Raw genomic sequence first — 12,230 nt, forward strand, 5'->3', positions numbered from 1 at the left:
ACTAAACCCGCCCAAAAATGTAAACAACCACGCATGAGCAGCACCTATTAGATGGAGAGGGTCTGACAGCCAATCATTTCCAGTCATTTCACCAGGAAGGAGATACACAGCTTGTATTGTCTGTAGTTCAACCATGCCTAGATGGTCAGTACCGCGGTTCAATTGCATCTGCATTGTTACTTTGCATTAGGAAGGGCTCCCAACAAGGGAAGTGTCCAGGCATCTCGGAGTGAACCAAAGCGATGTTGTTCGGACATGGAGGAGATACAGAGAGACAGGAACTGTCAATGGCATGCCTCACTCAGGCCGCCCTAGGGCTAGTACTGCATTGGATGACCGCTACCTACGGATTATTGCTCGGAAGAACCCTGACAGCAACGCCTCCATGTTGAATAATGCTTTTCGTGCAGCCACATGATGTCGTGTTATGACCCAAACTGTCCACAATAGGCTGCATGATGCGCAATTTCATTCCTGAGGTCCATGGCGGCTTCACCTTTGCAACCAAAACACCATGCAGCGCAATACAGATGGGCCCAACAACGTGCCGAATGTACCGTTTAGGATTGGCACTAGGTTCTCTTCACCGATGAGTGTCGCATATGCCTTCAACCAGACAATCGTCGGAGACGTGTTTGGAGGCAACGCGGTCGGCTGAACGCCTTAGACACACTGTTCAGCAAGTGCAGTAAGGTGAAGGTTCCCTGCTGTTTTGGGGTGGTATTATGTGTGGCCGACATATGCCACTGGTGGTCACGAAAGCCGCCATAACAGCTGTACGATACGTGAATGCCATCCTCCGACTGATAGTGCAACCGTATCAGCAGCATAGTGGCGAGGCATTCATATTCATGGATGACAATTCGCACCCCCATGTGCACATCTTGTGAATGACTTTCTTCAGGATAATGACATCGCTCGACTAGAGTGACCAGCATGTTCTCCAGACATGAACCCCGTCGAACATGCCTGGTATAGTTTGAAAAGGGCTGCTTATGGACAAAATGACTCACCAACCAGTCTGAGGATCTACGCTGAATAGCTGTCGAGGAGTCGGAAAATCCGGACTGACAGTGCCTTGATGAGCCTGTGGGTAGTATGCCACAGCGAATATAGGCATGCATCAATGCAAGAGGACGTGTTTCTAAGTATTAGGGGCACTGGTGTGTACAGCAGTCTGGACCAACACCTCTGAAGATCTCGCTGTATGGTGGTACAACATGCAACGTGTGGTTTTCATGAGCAATAAAGAGGGCAGAAATGATGTTTATGTTAATCTCTAGTCCAGTTTTCTGTAGAGGTACCAGAACTCTTGGAACCGAGGTGATGCAAAAATTTTTTTAATATGTGTAGTTGACCAAATGGCTAGACACTACAGTCTCTGAGATGGCAGCCACCAATGGCCTGTGCATGTCTTTTGCAATATTCTTGAGTTTGCCATGATCAACGCTCACATAATTTTTAAGTTACTTACTTCTAAGAAGATTTCAAGTCGGGACATTATCCTCAGAGTAGTAGATGAGCTCGCTGCCCTCTACATACTGCAGACAGGAGCCAGTCTCCCCTTTTAGGCACTTGATACTGGCACTGGCCAATATGGAAGTACAAGGGCTTGTCAAATTCAGGTTTCCAGCAGACAACAAAACAATAAAGCGAAATAAAACATCAAGAGTATGCTTCAAGTGCAACATGTATGTGTGCGCAAGCTTCCGAGCAAAATGTCTTGTCGAATGTCTGAATCCCAGCTCAGCTAATTCTGCCAAGTACTTGTTCTTAAATATTTCCAAATATTTAGAATTATAGGCTGAAGTTATTTGTTCTTATGTTTTAGTTCCTTGACTGCAATAAGCAAGAGAACACGCAAAGCATTTTAGTCTCCTGCTGCATTTTAGAATCTTTCACAAATATTTGGTACCTATCTTATTTTTCTGTGAAAGTAAAAATAATATCAATGCTCACATAATCAATATATTTTGATTCTGTTTCAATCTTTTTATAAAGTAAAACATTATAACACTGTTTTACTTACTTGTTTTAGTGACGATGGATGAAAGTTTGTGGAATATCTTCTGTAAAATTTAAAATAAAAAAAATTATGTTTAACTGTGTACTATTCATTTTAGAGACATGTTGCCAACATGAAGACACTCAAAACACCATCCAAATACAAACAAAACGATGCTTTTCTACTGTGAGTCAAAACTGACCCACATGTTACTATTAGGGGTAGGGCGAAGTCCAGCATTTCTAATGTTAAGTAAGAGCCAATCACAATGCTCCATTCATTCACAAGACATCTTTTGTGCAAGGTATAAGGGCCTCTATAGACTGGTTCGAACAAGATGGGGGAAAGGTATCTACGGAAAGTTCTGAGAGTAATGTGATGTCGTCTTTGTTTATGTGTTCAGAGGCAAGTTCAAGCAGACCATCCATCTCTGGTGGGATGTTGTACCTCATCCGCCATTGTGGCTTTGGAGCATCTCCAGACCAGCAGTTGCAGGACATCGAAAATTCACCGAAAATTCCAGGATAGTGCATCAAATTCTGTTTGTGAAATTGTTCCGATTTTGCCCTTAGACACCAGTATGTGCTTCGAGAAGTGAGGAAAAAATAGCTCCCTGACTCCAACAGCAGCAAATATAAACTAAGCCCACTCGCCGTTTCAGAAAAGTTATGAACACTACAGTAGCTGTAGGATTTCTCTCTCTCCGGCAGCGCCTTCAAACAAGCAGCTAAAACTGGAAAACTAGTGAGTGTCGTGTTTAGAGTTACAGAGATATTTATTTCGACTTCCAAATGTCATCATTTTTGCATGTAGAATCAGATATTGTAGCTGATATCAGTTGCAGGATGTTTCCTACATAAGCTTGTCAAGTGTCTCAGGGAGGTTTCACGAGTTACATCAATCTGATTTTAAAGTCCATGTTCGAGTGTAGTAGTATACATTGCAAAATTGACACAAACGCTGTGCAGCGATATTTTTGCAAGTGCATTTAGACCCATATTCAATTAGATTTAGTAACTCCTGAAGTAGCTCATGCTCAAAGACAAGTGTATTTCCCACAACAATGCACCAAGTGTCTCTGGGACCGTTTCACAAGTGTGCCATGATCTGTTTTTAGAGTCTGTGTTCAAGTGTAGTGGTATACATTGCAATATTGAAGCAAACTACGGTGCGCTCCCTGGCTGTGGCGTAAGCCATCGTGTAGACTTGGGAGAGGTAGCTCAACTTATTGCCTGCCCAGGTCCCTGGGCCAGTTGGAAGATGCTGTGCGCCAGTACAGAGTGGGTGTACGTTTTGCCTCCTGTGCTTCAGGAGACTGACTGACTGGACTTCTATCGAATGATCTACAGCATACTCATTTACCACTACGAGATTCAAAGTGTAACATAGGCCTTATTCATCTTCACCAAATATCAACACTATTGACGCAGTCCTTAGATGCTAATACACTTATCCTTCTCGAGCAAAGACGTCTCATCCATTGAATGCAGTATACAATTACATCTGTCCTCTCAGTCCAGCAGCTAGACACAGGCGGTCCTTTTCCCGCCATTTTCCCCCAGACCACCATCTTGGATTACATCATGGGACGGGGAGGGACGACAGTGCCTTCCGGTGGTGGTGCTGTGAACTAGGTTAGTTGGACTTTGGATCTCATGGTGAATGCACTGGATGGAGCTATTGCCTAAGACAACTCAAATTATTTAAATAAACAATGCATGCAAAAGAAAGACTTGTGTCCATCCTATCCAGCAGCCCAGCACAGACTGAGTCTTTTTCCCACAAATTTCCTGATAGGGGAAGGGGAAGGGAGCAATGCATACAAAATAAAGATCTATGATTGTCCTATCCGACAACTGAACACAGGCTGATTCGTTTTTCCGCAAATTAACAGATGGGGAAGGGGTGGGAGTGACAGGGGGAGGGGGGAGGGGACGGGTTACGTTAGTGGAGGTAGCCCAATTGACTTATTTTCCCGGGAAAATTTGAACTCCTCCATGACGTCATCGTGAGATTGCAATACCTATTTTCAGCATCTTGGATACGCCATTTGAATAAATTTGGCAACAATGCAGAGTGGGGCTGTGCTCGCTTTGCCCTACTACTAATACGGACACACTACAGGGTTATTACAAATGATTGAAGCGATTTCACAGCTCTACAATAACTTTGTTATTTGAGATATTTTCACAATGCTTTGCACACACATACAAAAACTCAAAAAGTTTTTTAGGCATTCACAAATGTTCGATATGTGCCCCTTTAGTGATTCGGCAGACATCAAGTCGACAATCAAGTTCCTCCCACACTCGGCGCAGCATGTCCCCATCAATGAGTTCGAAAGCATCGTTGATGCGAGCTCGCAGTTCTGGCATGTTTCTTGGTAGAGGAGGTTTAAACACTGAATCTTTCACATAACCCCACAGAAAGAAATCGCATGGGGTTAAGTTGGGAGAGCATGGAGGCCATGACATGAATTGCTGATCATGATCTCCACCACGACCAATCCATCGGTTTTCCAATCTCCTGTTTAAGAAATGCCGAACATCATGATGGAAGTGCAGTGGAGCACCATCCCGTTGAAAGATGAAGTCGGCGCTGTCGGTCTCCAGTTGTGGCATGAGCCAATTTTCCAGCATGTCCAGATACATGTGTCCTGTAACGTTTTTTTCGCAGAAGAAAATGGGGCCGTAAACTTTAAACCGTGAGATTGCACAAAACATGTTAACTTTTGGTGAATTGCGAATTTGCTGCATGAATGCGTGAGGATTCTCTACCGCCCAGATTCGCACATTGTGTCTGTTCACTTCACCATTAAGAAAAAATGTTGCTTCATCACTGAAAACAAGTTTCGCACTGAACGCATCCTCTTCCATGAGCTGTTGCAACCGCGACGAAAATTCAAAGCGTTTGACTTTGTCATCGGGTGTCAGGGCTTGTAGCAATTGTAAATGGTAAGGCTTCTGCTTTAGCCTTTTCCGTAAGATTTTCCAAACCGTCGGCTGTGGTATGTTTAGCTCTCTGCTTGCTTTATTCGTCGACTTCCCCGGGCTACGCGTGAAACTTGCCCGCACGCGTTCAACCGTTTCTTCGCTCACTGCAGGCCGACCCGTTGATTTCCCCTTACAGAGGCACCCAGAAGCTTTAAACTGCGCATACCATCGCCGAATGGAGTTAGCAGTTGGTGGATCTTTGTTGAACTTCGCCCTGAAGTGTCGTTGCACTGTTATGACTGACTGATGTGAGTGCATCTCAAGCACGACATACGCTTTCTCGGCTCCTGTCGCCATTTTGTCTCACTGCGCTCTGGCGGCAGAAACCTGAAGTGCGGCTTCAGCAGAACAAAACTTTATGAGTTTTTCTACGTATCTGTAGTGTGTCGTGACCATATGTCAATGAATGGAGCTACAGTGAATTTATGAAATCGCTTCAATCATTTGTAATAGCCCTGTAAATAGACACTTTTTTCGACAAATAAAACATTTATATGTGTTCCACATTGTATATCAGAAACGTAGATGGTACTGTCCACTGTGCTGTAATTGGCTGTCCTGGTTTCTTGTGCCGCAATTGTTGTCTCCAGTACTGCCACTATGTCCCTCGTGGCGGCGTGCAATAGTGAAACTGTTCTGAGAAAGTGATTAGTTTATTCAAAAAGCGCAGATATTTTCGAACATTCAGGTTGTTACAGTAACTAGCACCAGGTTTCTCAGACATTAACCACATTAGATTCCAGGTAAACTTTAGAATCACACCGAACGCGGGTTGAGCTCTCGAGAAGATTAAAATCTGGCGAAATTGTCACTGCAGGAACTCTGCGGAAACCGAGCACTGGATAGGTGAAATCGAGTGCCTTATAGCACTTCTTATTTTTTTGGCTAGAAACTCAGACTGCTTACTCACAACCTGCGTCGTCCCTAGGGTCATAATCGCCCTTGTCAAAATATGAATTTTGCTCCCCCTCCCCCCACATGTTCTAGGAAGAGAAATAACGTAACTTCGAAGTGCACCCTTGGGAGATTCACGTTTGGGCAACCCCTAACTACAACACTGCTCACAATAAGAGGGATTACTTGGAAAATTATTCAGTTCTGGGCTATCATATAAGTACAGTTCGTGGTGGAATTAAATCTTATCATTTTCTGGGGAACAACGTACGAAATGAAATAATTCACATTCTCCATCAAAAAATTAAAAACAAAATATTGTCTTTCTTTAAAGGTGCTAAATATTATGGTATAATTTTGTATTATATGCTAGATATTCCTGGTGTTGAGCAAATCACAATGATAGTTCATTTCTTCAATTTTAATTCTACTGGTGTTGACATTTTCAATATGAAAATTAGTAACTTTTCCCTGGGTTTATACCTGTAAGAGCTACATCTGGATTCGGACTTGTAGAGGTAGTCCTAAAACAGAGGTAATGATAGTACCTTTGGTTGGGGGAGGGCTTGAATTTTCGCGCGACGCTGCAAAATCCATGGAACCAGTACTATGGTGTTAAGATATTGACTGCAGCATTTTATGTGCTCATGACTCAAATGACGTATCGCTAGGAATCCTCTCAACTGATTCAGAGCTACAGTAACCGTTATGTGATCCAACGAAAGTGTTCCTCATTGCTACGCAGAATAGGGAGTACCGCGAATCCATCCAGAGTTCCGACCTTCATAACGAAGAAGATTATCAGTTGCAACGTGAAAAGTCATAGCGTATAAGTATGTGAAAACCAAGCGCCGAAACCCGTAATTTAGGATGCACGACAATTAAATTATTAGACACAACACTTTTTTTGCAAAAAATTGTGTTTAAAATACATTATTAAAAAGTAATGTTCATTTAGGGCAGAGCTGCCAAATTAGTTACACATGAAAGATATTCATTAACTGGAATAACCGTATCCTTTAATAATACTATACGCTACTATTGATTGCCTTGGTGTTCTGTGTTAATAGCTTGTGCTGCCCTCTATTATCGGCGTTGGTACTTAGAAAGATATGCCTTTTTTGTGTTTGGTGTGGGACAGAAGTGTTCGGTAGTTTGAGACTTTGTTTATAAACAAGTGTAATGTGTATAGAGTGACGTAGTGCGGCTAGAGTGGCGAATGTAGAAATGATAAGCAATAAACTTTGTCGCCTGTGCGCAAGAGAAAGGGAAGGCTCCATCAGAATTTACGAAGAAGAAGGCCAGAAATTGAATCTTGCAACAAAGATTATTCAGTGTCTGCAGATTTGGGTATGCATTTGAGAGAAAAAATGTATAATAAGTGGTAAAATACAATGGTGACCGCTGTATCATTTTGTTAACTCTTGTTTCTTTGCAATCAGTGAGCTGCACTGTCTGTTATGGAGCTGTAGTTGATGCGTCTGTCGCCTCCGTGAAGCCGAAAAGAATGCTCTTACTAATACTAAACTGATACTAACCTTGTAGTATCATCGAACATGTCATCTACACACTTACTTAATTTTTCTGTAGAAATAGTTAAAACTTGCTGGCGCGATGATACAAAGTTTTTTTCGTGTAACCATCCACAAAGAAAACAATTAAATGAAGATGGATTCCTAAACATTTTCTACAGGTCCTATTCCCCAAATATGCATTCGGAGGCCCAGTATTCAAAGAACTCGCAAAACGACCATGTGTTTTATTTTTTAAATAAAAGCCCTATAGCTCCTGGAGTTTAAATTTTGTGACAGGCTAAAATGATATTATTAATAAGCAGAAATTTTATATGAATACTATAGTTTGAGAAGATTCGGGGATATAGTAATAACAGCGAGCAAATATTATTCGTTTAACTTGAGGCACTTTTGTTGCTGTGTGTCTCCACATGTGTCGAAATATCAAATGATGCCGAACTGTTATCAAGACAGTCATTTAACTTCTTCTTCCTGGTGACTGTTACCAGCAATTGGAGATGTGCTGAGGGGGAGACAACAGTGCTGTTTTTTTTAAAAAAGCCACCGGTGTAGCCTATCGTGTGAAATTTTAAAATACCTTTGTGATAAATGTTAATAGCTTCATGTATTATGTAGCAAAATTTGTGGCTTTTCTAGAAAATAGCTTTTTTTATTATCTCTTTGTAGTGGTTTCCTTCCACTTTGTTGTTCACGTACAGTTTGGGCACATGTGCATTAAATGACCTGAGTGACAGGCAGACGGAGATTACATTTTGATTTTTGTTAACATGAATTTTTTGTCTAGTACAATTTATTCAGTTATTATTTTGCTTGCTGGAACACATTATACTCTAATGAAACTAACATATAATGTTGCTGCTTGATTTGATGCTACACACAAAGAGTAACTAACCATTGAATTCGCACCTCTAATATTAGACTGATCTTCAATGGTTCAGTGAAGGAAAGGTTAAAGGAGGAAATATTTGTGTCCTTTCTCTTGCCTTATCAATTCTGTCATTTTAGGCAAAGTAGCCATAAATGTTCCCAATATATGAGTGCTCTGAATTGTAAGTAATAATGTGCATGTGTGTGGGATCAGTGTGGTCAGTCAGTAACTTGCATTCGGGAGGAAGACAGTTCAATCCTGCGTCTGAACATCCTGATTTAGGTTTTCCGTGATTTCCCTAAATCGCTTCAGGCAAATTCCAGGATGGTTCCTTTGAAAGGGTATGCCCAACTTCCTTCCCCGTCCTTCCCTAATCCGATGAGCTCGGTGTCTGGTCTCCTCCCCCAACCACCCAACCCAACCCCTCAGTCAGTAACTTCTATGTGGAATGCCAACCAATTCATGCTGTACTCGTTGCAAGAAAGTAATGTACATCTGTATACATCCTGTCTTGTTTACCTGAAAGCAAGAGAATGCCATGTGGAATGCTGAATTAAAGGCTGCATGTGTTTCAGAAAGGACTGTGTAAAATCCAAAGAAGAATAGTGTAATTTAGTGATAGCTAGCTTTGCAAATGTGAAGGGGTGTGTCTTTAACAGTTTAACTAATTAACCGTTTCATTCTCTATATGACAATTCTTCCCTCCCTCCAAAACAAGTGCTCTGCTGCAGAGTGAAAATCTCATTCTGGAATCCCATCGTTATTTTGCAGTAAATGGTTTCCGAGTAGCCGAACTTAAGCATCTCCAGTCAATGATTGGGTCAGTTGAAACAGAGGACTCAGTCCATTCCATGTAAACACACCATTATGGACACACTTCCAGCTTGCACAGTGCCTTGTTGGTAACTTGCTTCATGGCTTCCTGTGGTCTGCACCACACTCGAATCTTATCATCAGCTTTTACCAACTGAAATTGGGGCTCATCTGACGAGGCCACAGTTTTCCATTCATCTAGGGTCCAAACGATAAAGTTAGGAGCCCAGGAGAGGTGCCGCAGGTGATGATGTGCTGTTAGCAAAGGCACTTGCTCCAGTTGTTTGCTGCCGTAGCCAACTAACACCAGATTTCACCGCACTGTGCTAACGAATATGTCTTTCATATGTCCCACATTGAATTCAGCACTTATTTCACACAGTGTTGCTTCTCTTTTAGTACTGACAAATCTACACAGTCACTGCTGCTCTCAGTCATTAAATGAAGGCCGTTGGCCACTATGTTGTTTATGATCAGTTGTAATTTCTGAAATCTGATATTCTCGACATGCTCCTGACACTGTGGAGCTCATAATATGGAATTTCCTAACAATTTCCCATGCATCTAGCTCCAACTAACATTCCATGTTCAATGTCTGTTAATTCCTGTTTTGTTGAACACCTTTTCACATGAATTACCTGAGTACAAATTACGGCTCTGCCAATGCCCTGCCCTGTTATGCCTTGTGTGAGCGATATTACTGCCATCTGTTTATATAGATTGACTCATAAATCAAATGAATGAGGGTTTTCTAAGCTACCTCACTCTTTAGTATTATTTCAGTGAATCTCAGTGTAGTTTTGCCACTCCTGCTATTGGTTTCACTTGGTTGCCCCCCTTAAACTGCCCCAGATTTATATTGCTAAGCAATTTAATGTTTGTGACTGTTTTCAGTGATTGGTTGATAGTTGTTTAATCAAAGAACAGTTAGTCTTTTTCACTGGTTAGGTAAAATATTTTACATTTTTTGTCTAGAGGGTCAATGGTCAGTTTCCTGAAAAGCTTCTGACACTGGTCTCATTGGAGCAGACAGAGTGATGGGACAAAACAGGGTAGAAAAAATAATAATGAAAAGATTGAAAGGAGAAAAGGAACATGACTCAAGAGAATGAGAGAAATATTGTCATGGTTATACAAACATTGTAAATTTAACTTTTCTACTCGCATTAGGAAGAACACTTGGAAACCTGTGGCAACAAAGCATGTTTTAAAGTTATGTGTGTTATGATTTGTAAGATATTTAATGACTATGGCAATGGTTTACTCACTAGAATTTTTTCAGCATATAACAAATGTGCATCAAAATAGAACATGCACAAACTATTTCACTGGATTTTTATTGTATTTGGGAAAACAAAAATGTATCTTTTGATACAACCATAACCCACTGTCATCATCTGGTGCTGGGTAAAGTTGTGTCCGTGCCATGTGCTGTTCCTGCATGGTTTCAAAAATTGTCTTACCACTTTTTTACATTGTTTTCCCAGCCTTTTCTTATTTTACAGACTTTATTCTAACTACAACAATAAATTTGCCTGGCTGCATACCCTAGACACCACTATTGCATCTTATTTACGTCCTGTCTGTCTCGTGACCAATTGTTTGTTTTTTGGTTCTTGTAGTCATTCCCAACATCCATGTTGCTGACCAAGCTTCAGTTTGCAGATGTTTCTTGCATTATAAGCTCACATCTTAGTGCTGTAAACTGGTAATATACACTGACTGCAAGCTTTCTATTTCCTCACACGTTGGAGTAATGGTTTAGAAAATTTGCTTGTTTTGTTTCTCAAAAGTTCTCCACACCATTTTTATTCTTTTGGTTTGTTTTCTTTCTTTTTTAAATTGTTCATTTTATCGATCTAATCACTGTCTTTAGTTGCTCTAAATACAGAAATCAGTCAACTGATTCTGTGACTCCATTGTCAATGTGTACCAGCTCAATTTTATTTTAAGCGTGTTGATTCTAAATTATTTTGGTTATACCAGCATAACGTTTCAAGCCAACTTACCAAATTGTCCTACTAACTTTTCCATTAGTTGCTGAAGTTCATCTGGTCTAGAAGCAAACATGAGAAAAACAGTCCGCAGCTCGTGGTCGTGCGGTAGCATTCTCGCTTCCCACGCCCGGGTTCCCGGGTTCGATTCCCGGCGGGGTCATGGATTTTCCCTGCCTCGTGATGACTGGGTGTTGTGTGATGTCCTTAGGTTAGTTAGGTTTAAGTAGTTCTAAGTTCTAGGGGACTGATGACCATAAATGTTAAGTCCCATAGTGCTCAGAGCCATTCAGAAAAACATTTAGATGCTATCTTTTTAACATTTGCATAATTTATCTCTACACTTCTCTCCCTTAGAAGCCTTATTTTTAAGTTTTTATTTATTATTCGTTTTCATCTTTTCTGTACATGGCTAGAATTAGAAATAGGACAAGTCAGTATACAATGGCAATGATAGTATGAGAAAATGTTTTGGATGATATTTATGTATTTAACATCCATGTCATTGTACAAATGATATTGAGTGCATGACAGTATAACAGCAAAATCATTCAACATATTATAAGTTTACAGTGTTAACCACTGTAGATACACAAGATTTCTAAAATACAACATCAGAAAAAGAAATTCAAAAGTAAGACATTACTGAGACAACCATATGCTTTTCAGTAGCCAGTGTACTTAATGTTCAAATTTCTTACAGCACACAAGAGAAAATTTGCATATTGGAATATCAACAGATCAAAATTAATATATCTATTTCATCTATACAGCATGTCCCAGGATGAATGTGATATAGCAAAATCAATCATTCAAAGCAAAAAGTCTAGTAAACATGGGCTCTGAAATGCATACCTTAGCAGCTGTGAGCCAAAATCTCTTCTATTGGAAGATCTTTGCTTTCCATGTTCAGAGAGATGGTAGTGTGGACCAAAAAAAGAAAATGTGGAAAGTCATTCAGTAGAAGAGATGTGTTTTAGAGCAGTGTGGATGGAAAAGTGCTCATAGCTCTTAACGTACGCATTAAAGAGATTTGTTCCACAGTATCGAAGATTAAGTAGGGCTCACAGTTCGCAAGGTACGCACTTAAGAGCCCATGTTCACTAGCCTTTTTTGCGTCAAATGATC

General features: G+C 40.8%; 1 protein-coding gene across 1 annotated transcript in view; it reads left to right on the forward strand.

Moving 5' to 3' along the window:
• The first annotated feature begins 7,030 nt into the window (after window positions 1-7,030).
• Window positions 7,031-12,230, forward strand: part of LOC124596488 (zinc finger protein 879-like) — a 358,944-nt gene continuing 353,744 nt past the window's right edge. The window contains exon 1 of the mRNA XM_047135638.1: window positions 7,031-7,242. Within this exon, the coding sequence (XP_046991594.1) occupies window positions 7,120-7,242 (123 nt within the window). The 5' untranslated portion in view covers window positions 7,031-7,119. The remainder of the gene's footprint in view (window positions 7,243-12,230) is intronic.

Source organism: Schistocerca americana, chromosome 2 (assembly GCF_021461395.2).
Source record: "Schistocerca americana isolate TAMUIC-IGC-003095 chromosome 2, iqSchAmer2.1, whole genome shotgun sequence".
Lineage (NCBI taxonomy): Eukaryota > Metazoa > Arthropoda > Insecta > Orthoptera > Acrididae > Schistocerca > Schistocerca americana.